Genomic DNA, 21,713 nt, shown 5'->3' with positions numbered 1-21,713 from the left:
CTTGGGAGACTTCGGGATGGGGCAAAGGGTGTTGGGTTTAAGGGATGGAAGAGTAACGGGTTGGTGACAATCATGTGGTACCTTAGAGCATCTTGATGTAGGTTAAGATGTCTCATGTTGTGTCTTGTCAGCATTAGCTTGAAGCCTTGCACTGATTTCAATGTACTGTCTTGGTCCTTAGAAATCAAAGAGGTTTTTATTAATTTTGTGTTGTTGTTATTTGGCACCTCCTTTCTAAACGGTTAGAAGGAGGCTCTGTTGCCTGGTGTCGGTTGTCTTTGAATCCTCAGCGGTGCTGTGTTTTGAGTTGTGCGCGCATGTGAAGTACGGTTCAGTGTAGGCATCCAGCCAGTAGCTTTATCTTCCAGGAGAAGAGTCTGTATCTCTGAATTGTCTCCAAATAGCAATTCTTTGTGCATTTTGAATTACGAATTCCCCCCAAACCCCATGTTCCTTAAGGGTATTTACAAAACACCTCTGGAGCAGTTGAGGTCGCCTCCTCGTGCAGAGGTGCTGTCAGCTGGGGGGCAATGAGCCCCAGACCTGTGCAGTGGGGTAATTTGGGGCTCATTCTTGTGATTCTACCGAAAGCTCGGCTTCCCTCGGTAGAAACTTTTGACAGGTCTGGGAGTGTCTGTCTACTTTGTGACTGGCATGTATTGCACCTCTCCAAACCTTTTTAGCTACCAACATTTATCTCACAAGTTGCTTTTTATTTTTTTTTTAACATGCCCTAATCTTCTGAAAGCATCAGCGTAGGAACAATGTAATTTGGTCTCCTTGAAAAACATATGCTTATGTGAAGTTTTGTCATATGTCATGTTTTTTTTTCTAATGGGCAGGGATATTCTAATGGTTCTCTCAGCCAAAAATTTTACACTTATGCAAATTTAGGACCTCACAGATCTCTCCAGTGGCATCTGGAGCTTTATGCTGACAGTTCAAAGTCTTGTTTATTGTCTCCAGTGAGTAAACGCTGGGTTGGAATAGCGTATTTTCCCAACTTCCTCCATTTCTTTCACAAGCCTCTTCCTCATAGTGTTGCTGTCTCTTAAAATAATTCTATCCCTGATGTTAAAAGGATTTAATAACTAGTCTGTCTTTGTTTTCTAATCTTGCTAGGAAGCACAATAAAAAACTGACTTTTTACAGTATTATTATCATTACAGAAATAGGTAAAATGATAAAGTTTCTGTCCAGAACTTCCCAGAGCACCTCTGTGCCTCAGAGGCAGAAGTAGGTCTGTTGTTCCTGGAGTCTACCAGCACGATGCCATGAGCAGTGGAGTTCTGCTGTCTTTTGTAGATGAGTGGTAGGGCAAGTCAACAACAAAATGGGAAATCACGGTGAGAAAATTCATCTGCCGAAGAAAATTAAATGTATTGATCTTGTAAGAATCATAGAATCGTGGAATGGTTTGGGTTGGAAGGGACCTTGAAGATCATCCAGTCCCACCCTCCTGCCCCGGGCAGGGACACCTCCCACCAGCCCAGGTTGTTCCAGGCCCTGTCCAACCCGGCCTTGAACACCTCCAGGGATGGGGCAGCCACAGTTTCTCTGGGCAGCCTGGGCCAGGGGCTCACCACCCTCACAAGAGAGAATTTCTTCCTGATATCTAATCTAAATCTCCCCTCTTCCAGTTTGAAGCCATTCCCCCTCATCCTATCACTACATGCCCTTGTAAAAAGTCCCTCTCCAGCTTTCTTGGAGGCCCCTTCAGATACAGGAAGGGGCTCTAGGGTCTCCCTGGGGCCTTCTCTTCTCCAGGCTGAACGCCCCCAACTCTCTCAGCCTGTCCTCCCAGGAGAGATGCTCCAGCCTTCCAGAATATACGCTGATGGCTCTGACACATAGAATCAATGTTGCATCTCCTCATTATTTTATTCCCACCCACCCCCCCATCCCCCAATTTGGGTATCTGTGCATTTATAATGTTAAGGTTATAATGAGGCAAAGTTAGCATCATTCATCTGGATGTTTTCCCTTCCCTGTGCCTCACCCAATCCACAAGCATGTTGTAAAACACAAGCTGGATTTGAAATGGAGGCTTTAGGAAGCTTCTCTAGTTCCGGGAGTGCATTTTTTCTGCTTTTAAGGCAGTGTCCTCTCGAGTGGAAGGTGGGTTGAGCAACCCTCATCGGCGTGCTCAATCCCCAGTTATCTGGGAGCCTGTCTGAGCTGGGGATTAACCCAGCCAGCGATGGCAAAAGGCCTGAGCTGGCTTTGGGTGCTTTTTGGGTTTATTAGCTCCAGCCCAGCACCATGTGAGCGTCCTGGTCCTGAGGCCAGGTTGGGTCCGGCAGGAGTTACCCATGTTGCAGAGCTGGCGCTGGGCTCCATCTCCACCAATTTGCTCTGTCTCATCACCAGTGCCAGGCCAGCGCTGGTGCTGCCATTCCCTTGAGTCTGGGATTTTAACTGGGTAAATCCACTTGCTTTCCCAAAACCTGGAACGGCAGAAACTGCAGTACAGAGCCATGTTGTTGTTCTGTTTTGTGTTTTTTTTAATGTGGCAAGATGAATACTCAGGCAGGACTAAGGCTGTCCTGAGGTCCAGAGGTGCTGGAGTACCTCTGCTGTGAGGGCAGGCTGGGAGAGTTGACGGTGTTCAGCCTGGAGAAGAGAAGGCCCCAGGGAGACCCTAGACCCCCTTCTGGTATCTAAAGGGGGCCTACAAGAAGGCTGGAGAGGGACTTTTTACAAGGGCATGTAGTGATAGGACGAGGAGGAATGGCTTCAAACTGGGAGAGGGGAGATTTATATTAGATATTAGGAAGAAATTCTCTCCTGTGAGGGTGGTGAGCCCCTGGTGCAGGTTGCCCCAAGAAGCTGTGGCTGCCCCATCCCTGGAGGTGTTCAAGGCCAGGTTGGACGGGGCTTGGAGCAACCTGGGCTGGTGGGAGGTGTCCCTGCCCAGGGCAGGAGGTTGGAACTAGGTGATCTTCAAGGTCCCTTCCAGCCCAAACCATTCTATGATTCTAATAAACACTGCAGGAGCTGAGCTGATGCTGTGCAGTTATCCAGTACTGTCTCCAGCATGTCTTGCACTGCTTGTGGCATTCGGTGCATTCATCCCCGGACACTCGATACCAGTGACCAAATGTTCTTTTGTTCCCCATATTGGGAGCTTACCAGTCATGCTTGAATTTTAGCTCTTTCAAGGTGAACGGCATCTTGCTTCCTTGAGACATCTTCTACTGTTTTATTGTATTGATATCTAACAACTGGTTGAAAAATCCTTCCACTGAAAAAGCAACTGAGCAAAATATTATGGTTGATACTGATTATTTTCAGCTTTAATGCTGCTTTTTATTTCTGTTCTATTGTATGACATCTGGCAGGCCGGTGGAGCACTGTTTTCCCTGGAAGGGGAAAATGGCTTTTTTGGCTGCCACGTTGTTACTACAGCCCCTCAGAAATAACCGGGATCCAGCTGTTACTATAATTACTGTGTTTTATTCATGTCTCAGATAATAAGTGTTGTATATTTCAATGCCGGCTATGTTCTGTAGTCAGCTTTTGAATGCCAAGATTAGCTGGGTATAATCTGCATAGTAGGAATCTTTGAAATTAGTAGGTGGGGATTTTAGAGGGCCAACTAGAACCATCTCTGGGATTTAAAGAGTCTGAGTCATTACAGATAACCTTTTCCAAGATGGTTAGAACTTGTCTCTTCAGGTAACATACCTTGCATTTAAATGTGTTTTAAACATAGGCTCTTGTACAGTGTTTAAATTCGGAGCACCCTTCTCTTCTAGAAACTGTCCCCGCTCCGAGCGACAGTCCTGTTCGCGGTGCGCAGTGAGAAATGGGCGCCTGCGTCCAGTGAACGGCTTCTTTCTTAACATACAGGCTATAACCCTGGTTTTCTGGAGTTTTGTTTTTGGTTTTGTTTTGGTTTTTTTTTTTAATTCCTCTTTTCTCTCCCAGCAGCAACCCATATCCCAGCAAGCCTCTCTGCAGCAGGTGCTTGCCAGCCAGCCAGTTTGCCCAATCCAGCCTGCGGCCCATCTATTGCCCCAGTACCAGCCCCAGACCTCTCAGGTGGCTGCCAGCAGTACACCTCTAAAACCCCTTCAGATATCAACGGTGCCGCAGCTGCCGCCGGTGGCCCCTTCACAGGTAACATCTCTGAAAACTGTGTGTGAATACATCTGTTTGAGTAAAGCTTTCCAGCTAATAATTGACATGACTTGCAGGGTTGGGTTTGGTTTTTTTTTTGTGTGTGGCTATTTTGACTGCATGCCAATTTAATTAGTCCGTAAGAATATAGCTTTTTTCCTAATTCCTGTGTTTTTCTTTACTATTTGTTTCTGTTTGGTGAAGCAAAAACCTCCTTTGTGAGTAATCCTGTGTCATGCCTAGAGAATCCAGTTAGTGGCATTACCAAATTGCAATAACTGCAATTTTTTTTTTTTTTTAATTTTTCATTGTTTTTGCACCTTCCCCTCTGGCATACTCTCTTCCCCATCCCAGGCTTCAGAGCATGAGAAGTTGCCCATTTTTTTAATTTATTTTTTTTTTCCCCTGTTTCTGAGCTCCCAGCTTCACCACTTTCCTCACCACCTCCGTGCCCCCCTCCCCATCTCCCAGCCCTCTTTCTGTTTCCAGTCGCAGGGATGGACCCTTTCCTTGGCCGGGAAGGTTTTGGTGGTGTTATTTAGCGTGTTTGCCAGTGACAGCCACCGCGAGGTGAAGCAGCTTGCACTGAAGGGAAGAAGCAAGCTGCTCCCGCGATGACAGGGTAGTTATGGTCTGCTACGTCACTGGGAGGTTTTAAGCGTAAAAACCCTTTTATGGGATCTTCCGTGCTGCCTGGGTCGCAGCCAGCCTGGTGAAAGACAAGGGTTTTAAATTGTCTTACTGAATTTTGCATGGAAGAGTTTTGCATCTTGTCTGGTCCGATTTCTTTGCATTTCCATTAAAACGAAAGCGACTTTTAATTAGTGTGTTGCTTGAAGGCTTCAAGCTAGCGTTAGAAATAGTTTTAAGCTTCTAAGGTATTAAAACGTCCCCCCGAAATGGATATTTTTTTTTTCTCTTTTGCTAATGATTTAAGCATAAATTGGTTTTTACTACTGTGTTTACAAACCTCAGGAAATGAATGGAAGTGATTAACAAACAGACATAATTATCATCGCGGCACAGGTGATTTTTGCATACTTGTATGGCAAATGAAACTACTTTGTACCATCAGTGAAAAGCGCTTGCAATTTATGTGGTATTATACTTTTTTTCAGATTCCTCAGTTTCCTGTCATTCCTGCAATTACTCCTCTGGCAGGACTTGACAGCCTTCCTCCAAACCTCTCTGATATACCTGCTGCGAACGTGCCCCCCATCCCTGCTCCTTCGCAGTATTTCGCTCCAGCCGTGATTTTGCCCAGCCTCCCCATGAACCCCGCTCTGCCCATGGCGCCCAACTCCCCTGCCCTCCCCATGCAGGCAGTCAATCTTCCTCACACCACCGTGGCTTCTTTGGTCTTGCCCTGCCAAACGATAGTGCCAAATATGTCGGCTGCTACGATCCCCTTGCTTGCCGTGGCTCCGCCGGGAGTGCCAGCGCTGCCACCGCACCCCGGGGTGCCCCCGCTGCCCCAGCAGCAGATGTACCAGACCACCTTCCAGCAGCTCCTTCAGAGCGAAGCGCCCTCTCCCCATCACACGCAGGGCACGCAAGCAGTGTCCCAGCCGCCGCAACCTCCACCTCCTCAGTCGCTTCAGCCAAGCGTCATTCATCCGGCAGAACAGGCTCTGTCTGCGCCTGGGGCTGGTCACCAGGTAATCCGCTGGGCGGGGGGGCTGTGTCCATCCTGGAACTCAGGGCGTTCCCGGGGCTCGCTCCAGTGTAAACAGGCAGCGGGGAGGTTTTTGGTTTGTTTGGTTTTTTCCGTGCTCTTTTAGATGCTTTGTTAACTTCTCCACCTCGGTCCTGGAGGTGGTTGCTAGAGCTGCGCAGGCAGGTGGAGCAGGGGAGGTCTGGAGGTCTTCAGTCCAGGGGGAAGTGAATATCGAGGATGTAGGGGCTGCAAAGTGAGCAGCCAAGAGCACTTTTGGAATTTCCTCTTCCTTCTCCCATCTCAAATATGAGAGAAACGTGAGTTGTCATTCTCTTGGGGTGGGAGAAGCGCAGCCAAGAGCCTTGCAAGATGCCTTCACTGCAGGCTGTTGCATGCCCCTGAAGCGGTAGACTTGTTTTGGTGTAGAACTGCTTTAAAACAGTAAAGGGAAAAGGCCGTTTGATAATGACTCCAGAATACTGCATGGAAGAGGTCTATCAGACAAGAACAAATTCTAGCTGCAGACCCTTTCTTCCTTATCAAAGAAATGAAGCATCAAATGGAGCTTCTAATATTAGCCCTGTTTACAAGAGAACTTGTTCAGGACTTGTTGACAGAGTCTGTAAATACTTCTATTGCCACATCTGTGATATGACAACGTGAAATGCAGTCTGACCCAAGCAGGAGAGAGCACTAAATCTGTTAATAATAGCGTTCTTGAAAAATCTGTGTTCTACTAGAGCACTTTGGCGTAACATATTGATTAAAATTCATAACATCCCATTTCAACCTGCCATATCATGGCATCTTCAAAGTAGTACATCATTTTGAAATTTCTCTCTTCAGACATATATTTTAGAGAATTACTGTTTGCGAAAATGTAGGCAACACGGAGCCCGAGACAGTTACTGTGAGCTCATTATCCGTAGTGTTTGCAATGGCTTTAGAAGGAATTGGGCCTGTTACGCACAGCAAGCATGGCAAACACCAAAACTAGAGAACCAGTATTGCCAAACCATCCAGATGCAGTAATTACCTATCAAATAAAAACTAGAGAACCGGTATTGCCAAACCATCCAGATGCAGTTGTTACCTATCAAATACCTATGGAAGAATTGCATAGTAATATTTTTAGGTAATATTTTTAGGATAAAGTATAGCAATTCCAAACAAAATGGACAAGTGCAGAGGAATATTCAAAAATACGTTGTTCTGTGTTTTCAAGTACTTTCAGTAGAGAGGTATTTCTGTAAAGAAAGGTTTTCTAATGCAGTGCTGTTTTGGCAGTTGGTGTTTAGCACCTCTGAGTTTAGTTTTGCCCAGGTAAATTGTACGTTGAAATATTTTGTGAATCATTCAAGTTATATGCGATTTAAAATAAATAAATAAATTCACTGCTCTTCTGCAATTTACACAGCAGTTGCTATTCTAACAACCTCTACTTAGGCAGTCGTGCAACTGTCGTGTTGTGAAGCATACTGCATCTTTATTTTTATCCGCATTAAAACACGGAATAATAATTTCTGCGAGTATCCAGAATCTGCAGAGAGCATGCTGTAATGAAATTGTATGGCCTAGTTCTCATCCAAGTTTTGATTTATTTTTTTTTAATGTATTCTCCAAATAGTCTTAAGTCTCTAGGTGTTGATACTTTAAATAAGTAAAAATTAGGCAGAGTTTTACCTAGTACTAAAAAGCCTTTTTTTCTTCCACATTTTCCTTTCTTTCCTTTTTCCTCTTCCCACAAGCTCAGTCCCCTTGGAAAAATATGTGATGTACCTAAAAGGAGAACGTTCTGTTCTTAAATGTACAACTCGAAAGAACTGTTATGCAGGATAACAGCATAGTCTCTGAGGTAGTTGGCATATAATCACATCAGTCCAGTTCCCACAAAGCGCTTACGTACACCAGTTATTTTAATGCGCTGAAGAAATCCACTGAGATAAATGAAACTTCCTCTGGGTGCGTAACGCGAGGAAGCGCTTGCAGGATTGGGCCTTGGCAAGAGTTATGTCTTCAATGATTAAACTAAATGGAAAACAACGTGTTCTGTGAGACACTGGTATATACGCAGTAAAAAAAGAGTTGATTGTGTGGTCTATACCAGCTACTGGTATACAAAAAAAATCCTAATTTAGATTATAGGTCTTTGCATGGATGTTGTGGTAGGCTCGTTGAAAGCAGAGCAAACTAGTCAGGACAAAGAATTCATAATCTAAAATTTTAATTTCTTAGCAAAATATGGCTTGGTTTCTACAAATTAAATAGCGCCTGAGCAATACATGCATTGTTATAATTACATAGGAGGAATCCTTAGATTTTTATTTGGTCATTTCAAAGGAAGTTTAAACCCTTAAGGAGTTACCTTTCCAAGCAGAGACCACACAAATGCAGTCTCACCACAGAGTTATAATCATAGAATCTGGAACAAAATGCCCAGGGAAGCTGTGGCTGCCCCATCCCTGGAGGTGTTCAAGGCCAGGTTGGACGGGGCTTGGAGCAACCTGGGCTGGTGGGAGGTGTCCCTGCCCAGGGCAGGGGGGTGGGACTGGATGATCTTCAAGGTCCCTTCCAACCCAAACCATTCTATTGTTCCATGAATCGTTTAGGTTGGAAGGCACCTTTAAGATCAAGTCCAGCCATCAACCTAACGCTGCCAAACCCACCACTAACCCATGTCCCTCAGCACCACGTCTTAATCCTTTCTCCGTGGACTCTGGTGGCTTTAGTACCTTGTCGTGTAAGTCACCGGCGGCCTAAGTAGAGGTTTGTTTTAATAGCTGTCTGTTGTGTTGCAGCAGATGACTGGACACACTCAGTACGCTTTGGAAACTGGAGCCCAGGTGCTGCCCGTGCAACCTTCGATAGTCATGTCACCGCCTTTGCAGTTGCAGCCTGAGCTGTTGCCTCCCCGCGGCGCTCCAGAAGGCGTTTCCCAGGTTCATGGCAGCCTTGCCACGGCTAGTCCACCTGTCCCCATAGATCACTGTCTGCCTCTTCAGCCTTCTGCTCTGCTGCAGCTTCAGCCCGATCTTTCTCAGCCACTGGGTCAGCAGCTCCCAGCTCCCTGCTCGGCTCTCCAGGCAGGCACGGAGACATCTCAAGAGGTAGAGCCGTTTCCTCTGAAGTAGCTCACCAGCTGCACGCTTAACCTTCTTACCGACTCCCTTGTGAAATAATGGGCTTATTTCACAAGGGAGATTATTCCCCCTCACCATTTAGAGCCGCTTGTCCTAGATGCTAGCAATGCTGAGTCAGCAAATAATTGGCTATTTCCAATGAAGCTGGAGACTGCACATAGTACCTTGTGAAATGTCTCCTTGAAGTAACGAGGCAGCAGGACCAAGTTCCTCTTTGTCCGTAGCTGAGCACAAACACAGAGCTAGAAATTACTTCCTTTAAGTGTTGTGGGTCAGTAGGAAGCTGTTCTGTAGAGTTTCATCTGTGTTTTGTCCAGTCTTGTTTTCACTGTCTCAAGCACTTGTGCAACAAACCATCATTTGCCTTAAGAAACTGCTTCATTATCAGATTCTTCGCTATGTAAAAGCTCTTCATGCTCCTCACCTTGAGCCTTATTCCCATTTCATTTAGCGTTGTATCCTCCTGTATTGCCCGAATTCTAGTCTAGCCCTGGGATTTTTGTTTCTTCAGATATTCGTGGGCATTCCCAATTCTCAGTGGACACATAAGCAAGATACGTTTTATTGGTTTTCTTTATAAAACTGTCAGCTCCTCCTGTCTGCTATTTTGACTTTTCTTTCCACTCCCATAATTGTTCAACCTTCAGTCTTGGCAGAATGTCATAGAACATTTCCTCCTCTTCAACTCTTTAACAGATATCCATAAGCAAAACAAAACGAAGGTTTGGGCATTTGTACTGCATTTCAGTAAAGAAGTCTAATTTGTTCTCCACTCCTGAATGGAAATGTCCCTCAGCAACTCTGCTTTCAGAATTATTCCTCTTGAGGCCCTCTATTCTGACCTACCTTTCCTCCCAAAGTAACAGTTTCCATCTTTTCAGACTAAATCTCTTTTGGTTTTACTTATGCTTCCATGCACTCGCCGCATGCCTGGACTACACAGTACAGCCTGGGAGATTCGTTAGAGGCACAGCTTAACAACTCCTCCAGAAGATGTTCAGTAAGGATGCTCCTGACGCTAAAACTAGAGTCTAGTTCCTCATTTTGCCTGTCCTAGTGGCATTCTGATTCTTGTCAAATGAATACTCATGGTGGGATGTAGGACGGTTCCTGGTGAATTTCTGTATCCTGTAGGTTAGATGCAGCAGAAGCGGTAGAACCCATCTATAGTGCTTCACTAGCAGAATCCCCCAGTAAAGCCTGGTTGTGTCGAGCACGTCTCTTACTGAAGGCATTTCTTCTCCAGTTGCCTTTTTTCCGTGTGCACAGCTTGTGTCAGGGTCGGTGCTGATGCCAGAGCTACAGCCTTCAATGCAGGGTCTGTCCCGTTAGGGATTCTGGAAAGAGGAATAAACCCCATTGTTATTGTGCAGTGTGATATGGGGGATACAAGTTGTCCTATATTACCCGAGAAATCCCTGCCCGCTGAGGCACATGTCTGTCCTGTCACCTTATCATATCCCTCAGAACATTTAACCCCTGTTTTGCTAACTTGGTTCTCATATTTCATCTGTGAGTTAACTCCCTTCTCTCTTTCCATTTAAGAAATCAATCCAGTGTTGTCAAATTGATCAACGTGCTCCCCACGCTGATTTTATGACATATATTGCTAAGGTTTTCTTGGGTGTAAGAGGAGTTTCATATCTGTATATATTCGAAACGCTGCATTTTGTTGCTACTCTGCCATACCATTTTTATCTCTTATCTTTTGTTTCAGTGTGCGGCAGCGCCCACACCCAAACCAGTCAGGCAAATGAGATTTTGTAAGGCACTTGATCGAGTGCGTTACTAAAATTCAGATACATTATGTCTGTGTTCTCACTGTTCATTAATTTGGCGGTTTTACTGAAACTGCAGCCAAGCTTGGCATGGCGTTTGTGTGGCAATGAGTGGGGTGGACTGGTTAACCGCTAAGCTTTTACCTCCAGTCTGCCAACTGCTGTGAGCTTAAGATGTAGCGATGACAGCCGAGGGGCTTATTTCTATCTGTGTGTCTATAGAAGGATGTTATAGACATAAGTTTGTAAATATATATATAAATATATATAAAATTATATATATTTATGAATATATTCGGTTAGCGTGTATATACGCGCACAGTTATATACACGCAGAGGTGTGTGTGTCTGTGTACGTATGTGGTAAGTTTGTTACAGCAGGGCCAACGGCATCGCCATCACAAATTCTGTGAAAACGGGGTCCACCTGATGCGAAAGTCACGCTATCGATGTCTGTCCTAGCATTGCAACCGGTGAAAAGGGAAGTTTTTGGGGGGAAAATTTCTGCTGTGTAGAGAGCAAGAGGACACAATGTGAGGGCGGTGTTTTTAATTGATGGATTTTCATCTTTTATTTGCAAGTTCCTCAGAAATGTTCACAATATGCCAAATGCCGTGAATATACTTAACGTATTTCAGGAAACTATACAAAGCAATGAAGCAAATTAGCTTATATGTTATATCCATTAAAAAAAAAAAAAAGTAGGTAGGTGCTGATGTGGATTTGTCCTGCAATTGAGTTTATCCATTGTGGTGAGAACTGGTTTCTTTCACCACCTCTTCTGCTTTAGAAGCAGCAGAAGGGAACTAGCAGATCAGCGGCTCTGTCTTAAAAAGTGCTTGTGCACACATACTGGTGCTTTGGACAGAAGTAGTGTTGGGAGGGTAAAATGGGACATTTATTTTAATTCCGAGTGCCAAGAATTGGTTAAACAGAGTGGTTTAGGATTACTGGTGTCTCAACAGCAAAACCTTTCTTAAAGGTGTTTTTCATCTGCCAATACAATGCATTTACTTAAATGACTTTTTCTTACATTTTTAGGAGCAGGCAGTACAGGACAAACTTCAAACTCTGTCACAGAGCTGTGAAAGGTATTATTATAATCTCTTTGGCATAAGAAATGTTTTCTTTCTGGAGGCTGTTTTTCCTTTCTCTTTACAAGGCTGGGCCAAATGCCTGCCCTTTGGCTGGGCTGAGAAGAGTAGTAGGAGCTGATGGGGAGAAGATGGAAAGGAGCACATCTAGGGAGAAAGCCACACATGTTCTGTGTGCAACCTGCCTATTTTGGGCCCCTCCAACTCTTAAAATTCTGTAGTTTGGGTGCTGCCTTGATGTACGTACGACAGCTTTCATTTTTAGCGTGTAACTTCTCTTTTTAAGATAACTGAAGCAGTACAGCCTCTGGTTGTGATGCTGTCGAATCTGTATAGAAACATGCTACGCTAGTATAGTTGGGAATATGATGTATTCCCTCTTTGGGAATGAACGGGTACGCCTGTGTCACCTTCCGTAACGATCTTTGCTTAGCTGTGTTACGGGGAATGGTGTATTGGTGGGAGTGGTGTCTTGGGGCACCCAAAGGTATCATTCCAAGAGCTGGAACAGGTGGCCCCAAACCCCTTCTGCGGGTTTGCTGCACATGAAGCCGCACTCAAGCCCAGTAATGCTAATGACAGAAGGAACGATGAATAACCCCCCACCCCCGCACCCCGAGCCAGCTCAGCACTCCTCAGAAACAAAAGCAAATTTCAATTCCTGCCAGCCCTCGCCTGCCTGTTCCTGTACTCAAAAGCAGAAGGGGAAGGAGTGAGGAAGAGCCCTGGAGAGGAAGGCTCACTGCTGGGCTGCAGAGGGGCTGGCTGGGGGCAGTGGCTGTGGCTTTGGGGGCAGCAGTCCCCTCCCCCAGGCATCGGCTGCTCCTGCTGCGGCACCAGCGGCAACCCGGGTTTTTCAGCCTCTGGTACGGAGAAGGTAGACACCAGCAGTGTGTGTTCGTAAGCCGTGCCTATCGCAGGGGCCAGCACCAGCTTCTGATTATTGATTATAGTCTTTGGGGTTAGGATTTTAGTGACTCTTTTCTTTTCCCAAATGAGATAAGTTTTTGAACTCTGAAGACACTTCTCTCTGACTGTTTTCATTCTACCCCACCAAAAAAGTTAGCCTGGCACATGCCAACGCAACCCCACAGCCTTTAAAATGGAACCTTTTTTCCCAAGAATTTGCCACTTTTAAATTTCGGGTGGAAAGTGAAATCTAATTTTTCCTGACTGTAGGTTAGTTCTGGCGCTAAGTTAGACAAAATGAACTCATTTTATCTACCTAGTCTGTTGCAGAAAGGCGCATCGAATTTTTAGTCGTCTTTTGACTTGTAATTTGCCTGTTCCAGAATTATGTGTGGAAAGCTGGCTGTCGTGACTGCAGCAGCACGGAGAGTCTGCGTCAGCACGCGATCTCCTAGCCGTAGAGGCAGATCTCTCGTTAGCAGGTGCATGGGCAACTCGGCGCTGGAGCTGGGTTGGGCGTTGGTAGAGTGGAAGGCAACAGCCCGTGAAGCAAATGGTTGGCTATTGCAGCAAAGATGCGGTCTGGAGTATGTCCTATGTGCAAAACACTTTGCTAACGTAGGAGTTACACGTACGAGGTAGCTGCAAAAGGAGGAGGAATAAGCTGTTCTGTGCTACAAGGGCAGAACAAGAAGTAAATTTAAGAAAGGGAATCCATAGGTCAGACTTAAATTCTTTTATTGTTGTATGGCTCAATGAACACAGGAATAAATTGTGCAGGAAGGCTATGAAATCTCACAGGAGCTTCGTAAGATTAGTTTACACAAACCTCTGCGAGGACGGAGCTGATCATACCTTGGGGTAATAAATGGGCCAGATGGCCTTACAATGGTTCCTTCCTGACATGGTTTTTACAAACCTCTGGAAATTTCCTGCAAATTACTTGCATGTCGACGTTTTCTGTACATGGCATATTACAACAAGGTTGTTAGCAGCTACTGTTTTGGCTGCTAAAAATAATATACTGTTGCTAGCTGGTCATCTGGGATACTGTGGCATAAAAACTTCTTTCTGATCCTTGAGAACTGCGGAGAGAGGAGAGGCAGTCTCTTATGGGATGCTGTACCAACTTCTCGCTCTTTTCCTTCCCCTTCAACAAACATCAACTGACCCTGTTTAGACCTCCTGCTGTGAGCACAGACAGGCAGGAATTGAGGAAACTGGACCTTAGAAAAATCGGAACTAGTGGTGAAAAATCGGACCCTTACCACCCCTCCCTGAACTGAAGGGATTAGGGGGGGATTGAGTGATGTATTAAGTGATGGGACTTATTCTGCCAATAGCCCTATGCTATTGGCAGAAATGTTACTAGATCATTTCTTAGTAGGTGTGGTAGCCCCGGTACAAGCCTGGCCTGGAGTAGTTCCCTTCCCTCACTGAGCATCTTTCAGTAGCTAGCTCAGTTTGGGCCAAAAGAGTGCAGATGTGTAGTTTTATTATTGGGTTTTTTTGCAGTCTCTGTTGTGTATCTTACCTATGTATATGTGACAGTGGTTTTATTTTGGGGTTTTTCTTCCTTTCGCTGACAAAGCTACATGAGTCCAGATGTTGCTTCGGGTAAGGAGATGAGTGACAGCTTTGAAGGAGCAATAGGAAGTGGAAAACAAGAAGGAAAGTCTGCAAAGAAACATAAGAAATCTACCCGCGCCCGTTCACGCCAGGAGAAGTCCAGCAGACCAAAACTGACCATATTAAATGCAAGTACAACCTCTTTGAGGGTAACTGTAGGATTCCTTTGGCTTTGCCAGAAATGACTCGTGTCAACCTTTGCCTGCAGGTTTGTAACACGGGGGATAAGATGGTGGAATGCCAGCTTGAAACACACAACCACAAAATGGTGACTTTTAAGTTTGATTTGGACGGGGACGCGCCAGAGGAAATTGCTACTTACATGGTAAGGCTGGGTGATGCGGCTGCCCGCAGCCTCTGAATGCTCCAAGTTGCTTTGGCCAACTTATTCTCAGGTGTGCTTGTTGACCCAGCTTTCTGGTAGCCGTGGAATGGGGTATTAATCGAAATGTTACTATTTTCCTCTTCATTTTGATGTGGCCTTATAGGTGGAGAATGAATTCATACTGCAGAGTGAAAAAGAGACGTTTATCGAACAAATGAAAGATATTATCGATAAAGCAGAAGATATGCTCAGTGAAGATACAGAGGGAGAACGAAGTTCTGATCAGGGGACGAGTCCCCAACAAGATACTGATAGACTGGAAATGAATGAGGTAAGAAATGTTAAATAAAGATTTCTGGTTTGATTCCCTTTTCTTAACAGCCAGCTGCCGTAAATCAGTTTTACATCCCGTGTTAAAAAAAAAAAAACCAACCAGTTTCTTAGCTAGAGAAATAATGCTTTTACTTCATTAAGGCTTACAATATGTGCGCTCCTTGGAATGATGCTGCTCTTGCATTGATAGGAGACAGCTAGTTCTTCAATTGTTTTGGTTTTTTTCCCACAGGAGAAGCGGCAGTCTCAGATGAAGACACCCGTGTATCAACAAAATGGTAAATGTGCCTTTGAATACAAACTTAATCTCCAGCTTTAAGGCAGTGATGAGTTTATGCAGAAGTTTCTAGATTGAGGAAGAGATCCACTAGTTACTGGTGGTTGGAGATCTATCTAGAAATATGGGTATAAGAGTGGTCCCTGCTGTCAGCAGCCTGGAAGGTGGCAGGGCGAACCTGGATGATCATGTCTAACATCTGGGGACGTTTAGGGAAGCCCTGAATTACACACGCTGATAATTGGCGGTGGAAACGTCAAGAAGGTATGGGCAAGCCTAATCGTTTCACATCAACTACTACGTTTGCAAGAGAAAGCTAAAAGATTGCGTTTGCGTTGGTGATTTAATTGAAATTTCTAACCCAGAAGTTTGCAGCTACTTTGGTGTTACAGGGGGGATCCTGGCCCTCTGAACACAATCGGTTCTTACGGGTTTTACAGGCAAATGGAATGGGAAGGGAAACGGCCCTTGATTCTCTAAGTGCACGCTGGTGGGGAAAAAATGAAACCTCTGCTGAAGGAAGCATCATTTCCAAAATTCTTGTTACCGTTTGTGTATCCGCTCCATGCTCACAGGGGAAGGAGGATCATTTAGAACTTAGTTGACAAGTGCAGAAACTGGGAATCCTCCAAACTGGACTTGCTGCTCAAAAGATCTGGTTTCTTTTTTGCCTGTAAATGTCATGTAATTTTCTCAGTACACCTTTTTTAACATAACATTTATATTTCTACTAATGAAAGTTACCAAGCATGTATAGTTCTGGTTTGCCATTTACATATGCCAGGCTTTGAGATAAGATGTGGAAGGATGTATTAGCTAGAAAACTTCCCACATGGAAAAAGTTAAGCCTTAATTTTACAAAATTAAGAAATTTTTCATTGTGAGCAAACTGTCCTCAGTACCGTTAATAAAACTTTCACGTACATAACTATTACCCTTCTAAATGTACGAACGCTTGAAAATAAATTTTCAAATAACTTGAAATCCGTGGCAGAATTGGGAGGCATTGCCGTCTCCCTTCCAGAAGGGATGAGAATCAAACTAGGAGACAGTGATTTAATCTTGGATAATACCGTAAAAATTCGGATTTCCTTTCTAAACATGGAAATTAAGACGAGGTTTTGACAGGTGATCTGGAATGAATGGAAACTTATTGTGCTTACTTTTTATTTTCTTGTCATCTCTAGTTTTGCATACTGGAAAAAGGTGGTTTATTATTTGTCCTGTTGTGGAAAACCCCACTACTGATGCACCAGAGTTTTCTCCGCCAGTACCTCAGAGTACGCAGCAGTCTGAAGGGCCAGGTATTTACAAACTTTATAGAAAATGTCTTCTGCTCTGTAGCTGCTGTGTCATCTCTCTTTTAGTCTCACCTGACTTAGTTATGATTGTTTCACTTTGTTTAGTCAGAGGAAGAAAATGATGAACTTTAAGTCAGTCATGCATTTTCAGTGTGTTCCTGGTGTTGAACCAAATGAGGAATGTTTATTTGAGTTTCAGGGAAGTCTCAGTATTTTAACTCTGCCTTATGTTGTCATGTAGTTGAAGTTCTGGTCACTGCTGTTACAGCATCACAGGCTGGTAGGGGTTGGAAGGGACCTCTGGAGATCATCCAGTCCAACCCCCTGCCAGAGCAGGGTCACCTACAGCAGGTTGGACAGGATCACGTCCAGGTGGGTTTTGAAAATCTTTAGAGAAGGAGAATCCACAGCCTCGCTGGGCAGCCTCTTCCAGTATCCACAGTGAAGAAGTTTTTCCTCATTTTGAGATGGAGTTTCCTGTGTTCCAGTTTGTGCCCGTTGCCCCTTGTCCCATCACTGGGCACCAGTGGAAAGAGTCTGACCCCATCCTCTTGCCACCCGCCCTTTAGATATTGATTAAGCACTGAGGAGATGCACTCTCAGCCTTCTCCTCTCCAGGCTGAACAGCCCCAGGGCTCTCAGCCTTTCCTCAGCAGAGAGACGGTCCAGTCCCCTGACCATCCTCGTAGCCTCTGCTGGACTCTCTCCAGCAGTTCCCTGTCCTTCTTGAACTGGGGAGCCCACAATTGGACACAGTGCTCCACAGAACTCCACTGTTCTAATAAGCAGTGTCTTTTCAGTGAAATTTTTTTGCATAGCCTGCAATGTTAAGTTCTAATTTGACTCATGTAACAGTTGTTTCCTGAGAGGAAGCACTAATGCGTTATGGCTAGGTGTGGTTACCACTGCAGCTAGCTGGGAGGTTTCAATGTGACTTTCATTCTGGGTGGCTCATTAGAAAGTGAACATGATGTTTGTGTTCTTTCTAGACCTGGAGCAGTCGGATGATCAGCAGGTGGGCTCTGGGGTGACGGATCCGCCTGGTCTCTTAGCCAGCCAGCAGCCTCCCCTACAAGCAGGGGTGTGTGACAGCCCCATCACAGCCTCTCCCTCTTTGGCACAAGTGTCTGCCACTGCATCTTCCGCCACCTTACCGAGCCAGGCCGAGTTTCCAGCTCCGGTGCTCCCCACATCTGCCCCAAATGTCCTGGAGCCGGTGGCTGCTAACGGGGGTCCGTATTCCCCGCGGAAGGCAGCCATGCCTGCTCCTGCCCCCCGCACCACCTTGCTGGAGGAGCCTTCCGATGCCGCCCCGGCTCCCCCGCACCTCCAGCCGCAGGCCGAGGAGGGCACCTGTGTCCCTGACGTGGAGATAGCCTGTTGCAGTGTGGGGCCGCACAAGTCCGTCCCGGCAGATCTGTGCTCGCTCCCTGTGCTGCCGGAGGCCGTGGTTTTGGAACGGCAGCCTGCGGCGCAGGTCCCCCTCCTGCCGGAGGCCGGCCAGGCTGGCGGGGCACAGCTCTCCTTCGTCAGCCAAGCCTTCCCTGCGGCCGACGCTCTGGGTCTGGCGGGCTCTCAGCTCCAGAGCCCGACGCAGGCGGCCGTGGCCGTGTCCCAGCCGCAGGCCGTGCTGCCCCAGGCACAGCCCGCTGCCTGCGCCGGCGTGGGGATGAGCCTGCTGCAGCAGCAGCAGCCTGGCACCGCCGAGTCCGACGGAGAGGGACCCCCCCGGGTGGACTTCGTTGACAACACGATAAAAAGCCTTGACGAGAAACTGCGCAATTTGCTTTACCAGGAGTACGTTCCTACTTCTTCGGCATCAGCAGGGACGCCGGACACCTCCGGCGGGCCAGGCGACAGTGAATTTAACTTGCCGCCTTTTCCCGAAGATCAAGTTCCCACGCTGGCGTCGGATTTGAGAGAACCTGGCCATAACGCTGCAGATACTGGCCTGGAGGCGAAAGCTGCTGCTGAGGCCCCGTCAGTGCCACCGGTACCATCCGAGATCTGCCCCTACCCAACGCGGGTGAGTCCGGCAACGACTCTGCCCTTTACACCCCCAGACCGGGCTGTTGACGGCAGCACCAGAGCAGAGCTCAGAACCAACGAGCCTGTGGTATAGATTGTAGACGTGTATAGATTTGTTGCTTCTCCAGATATTTTATGTTTCTGCTCCTGGGTATATCACCTTTTGTCTGTTGACTACTTTCCAGTGTGAAGTTGTCTTAAATTTTTTACTTTGTCACATGTGTTCTGACTCATTTTACCTAAACGCTTGTTAGCAAAAGCCAAATTTTTCCTTTGGGTTTCCAAGAGGACTAATATCTTAATTCCTCTTGCGTCCTGTTTCTAAAGCAAGCAGAAATGTGATAATTTTTTTTGTAGTTCAAGAATGTAAAACACGAGTGGTATAGTCATTCCAGTTCTGAGGAAGGTGATCATGCTTCTATAGGAATTTTTTTCTTTTATATATAAATTAATGGCAGTGATTATAATGCCTGCCTTCCAAGTCAGTCTGAATGAAATAAACACTTCAGGAGCCTTTGCTTTGTTCAAGTGCTGCAGCTGAAGGAAGACGCTCCACAGGTAGAAGCTTGCTCTGCTTTCAGTAATGATTTCTTTTGTCTTCCCCTCAACTTGGCAGAGCAAGACTTCGCTGGGAAGCATCTAAGGAAAGCTGGAGGAGGTGGTCTGGGTCATTATTTACTCAGTGGCTCAGTTGTGCACCTGTGCTGCATTCTTTCAGATAAAGTCATGAGTTTACAAAATCCAACAGATTTCAGCACTTTCTGCTAGAAGATCAGTGTATGTCTTGAAAAGTATCATTTCCGAAGGGGATTACATCACCGCTAGCAAGGATGAGGCTGTTCCGTGTAGTGTCAGCTGGGTGAACTGTGTCAACTGCTTGAAAGATGCTGTATGTTACAGGAGAGACAGCTGCACCTGACTAACTCTTTAGAGCATATGTTTAAAATGATAAATGACTTTCTGCAGCAGATGAAATTCTCACTCTATGAAAGGTGTTATGTCTCTCCAGTAATTTGAATTTGTCCTGTTAAAATCTTTGCCAATAAGAAAAGGGAGACATAGAGTTTCTGGAGACAGACATACAGGTGAAGAATGTACAGTCTGGCTGGAAAAGCAAACCAGAAAAAAAAAAACCAAACTGGTATATACGATGCAGTGCCTGCTGTTTAGTAACTTAGGCTGCACAGAGGTACACCCTGTGACACTGCCACTGCTTTTTTAATTCCAAAGGAGGAAAAAAATGCAGGAGTTGAAGGAAAAGCTAGAAGGCCACCTCCACAGACGCTATAAAATAGTTCTAATGTGTGACAATAGTGTGAGGGCACAGACGGAAGGAGAACACATTGCCTTTCTGCTCTGTGCGCGAGACTGAAATTGTTTTTCTTTTTTCTTTTTACTGAAAGCTTGAAAAGTCGGAGATCACCGGCATCGGTGCTCATTCCTCAGAAGCAAGAGGTGGGTCAGCAAGCAGAAAAGGTAATGCTCCTTTCGGTGATGACCAGTATTGATGCAGCCGTCTTAGTGCGTGGTCCTCTGCTCCGGTATCCCCTTGCTGCTCACCCTGCTGGCTAACTGCAGGGCACTGCCCAGCACAGGCCATTTCTGATCCTATTTGTAATATTAATATTAAACATCTCACTTCTGTCAAGCTTCCTAGAAAGAAACCACCTCACGGGCGTGTTTATTTGAAACCCTTAATACGTAATACATGTCTGTGGTGTAGGTGTAGGGTGTTCACATGGAAGACTACGTTCCCAGTAATACGTTTCCAGTGCCCTTTAAAAAGTCCAAACAGAAAGTCCCTCAGATTTCCTGGGTTTCAGAAAACACGTGTTGACAAAAATAACATGGTTGAGGGTAGCTCCTTGGTGAGGGGAACTAGTGTAGAGTACTTCTTTTCTTTTCAGATACATCACCACTTTGTATCATAACACAGTAGGAGCCACAGTAAGAAACTGGGTATTTATCAAGCTCCATTATACCTGTCTTGCCAGTCATGGGCAGTTTTAAGGGCTGAGGAACCCAAAACTGCTCCTGCTGTCCTGGGTGGGGTTGGGGAGGGCTTATATACATTGTTTTTGAGATTGTCGTGGCAAAGCCGGCTACCAGGTTTGTGCGACAGCGTAGAGCGTTCTTGACCTGGTGGATGTAGATTGTCCACTGCTTTTTAGGTCAGTGTGAGAGGGGAAAGGGTTGGGTAGCCCGCATTCATCTGTCTCGCCCAGACAAAGAAGAGGGTATGCAAGTGGAATGTAGCACTGTGTACTGAAATTAATGTCTTAGATGCCATCAAGCAGTGATGGATTTCACCATTTCAGAACTCTGAAGTGACAGATTTTTGCCTTATGTTCGCTCCGTGCAATGTGCCATAAGAAAGCAGCTTTCCGAAAAGCTTGCATTTATTGGTTTAACTTCAAAACCAGCATCCAGGTTGTGAAATAATCACGTCTTGATTACTGCCACTAATATTTTGCTTCTCGCTTGCTTCTGTGGTTGAGCAGCCATCTTTTGAGCTGATAATTCCCAATTTTCAGCAATGTGTGTTTAACTTCATTTCAGGCACTTTTAATTGTTGGTGTCAGTATCTGTCAAATGAAAGATGTGAAATACCAGTCTATCTGTGGTCAACTGCAGCATTTCATATGCACGAGTGGGCGAGACAATTACTTTTTCGAGACATCAAGAACACCCTAGTACTGGAGGCCCAATGCGCTCTTCAGATTTCACTCTTCTGGTTTTCTCCTTAAAAATTTTTCAACTGACTAATGAAATTCCACACTCCTATTATTTGAATTCCCCAAATCACTAGATTAAAGAGAGTGCCTACCTGCAAGATATTTTATATTGTCATTGATATTGCCTCCTGCATTATAGATCCTGTATTAAAGATTGGATACTTAAAATATTCTTCAGTGCTACAGTTTATCAACCTTCATTTTATCGCAGTAAACAGGTTGGCTTTTATTATACTAAAGCATTCCAGAAATGAAGATTTTAATTTTTTTTTTTTCCGACTTGTAAAACAGGTTCGGCTGCAAGCATCACTTCAGCTCCTGCTGCTGCAACAAAAGGCCTCCTTCAGGTAACCAGAAACTAGGAGCAGTTTTATACTTGATCGTT

At 45.4% G+C, this 21,713-nt stretch overlaps 1 protein-coding gene across 1 annotated transcript in view; it reads left to right on the top strand.

Moving 5' to 3' along the window:
* Nucleotides 1-21,713, top strand: part of WNK2 (WNK lysine deficient protein kinase 2) — a gene marked incomplete at its 3' end in the record, with an annotated part of 115,092 nt that overhangs the window by 71,124 nt on the left and 22,255 nt on the right. Inside the window, exons 10-21 of the mRNA XM_082487508.1 lie at nt 3,931-4,122; nt 5,241-5,780; nt 8,578-8,886; nt 11,739-11,788; nt 14,292-14,457; nt 14,538-14,654; nt 14,818-14,985; nt 15,220-15,265; nt 16,452-16,568; nt 17,555-18,591; nt 19,997-20,069; nt 21,620-21,675. Coding sequence (XP_082343634.1) covers nt 3,931-4,122; nt 5,241-5,780; nt 8,578-8,886; nt 11,739-11,788; nt 14,292-14,457; nt 14,538-14,654; nt 14,818-14,985; nt 15,220-15,265; nt 16,452-16,568; nt 17,555-18,591; nt 19,997-20,069; nt 21,620-21,675 — 2,871 coding nt within the window. The remainder of the gene's footprint in view (nt 1-3,930; nt 4,123-5,240; nt 5,781-8,577; nt 8,887-11,738; nt 11,789-14,291; nt 14,458-14,537; nt 14,655-14,817; nt 14,986-15,219; nt 15,266-16,451; nt 16,569-17,554; nt 18,592-19,996; nt 20,070-21,619; nt 21,676-21,713) is intronic.

The sequence above is a fragment of the Vanellus vanellus genome (assembly GCF_965231255.1).
Source record: "Vanellus vanellus genome assembly, chromosome: 9".
Taxonomy (NCBI): Eukaryota; Metazoa; Chordata; class Aves; order Charadriiformes; family Charadriidae; genus Vanellus; species Vanellus vanellus.
The sequence above is the reverse complement of the archived record's forward strand: the minus strand, read 5'-3'. Positions and strand labels throughout refer to the sequence as shown.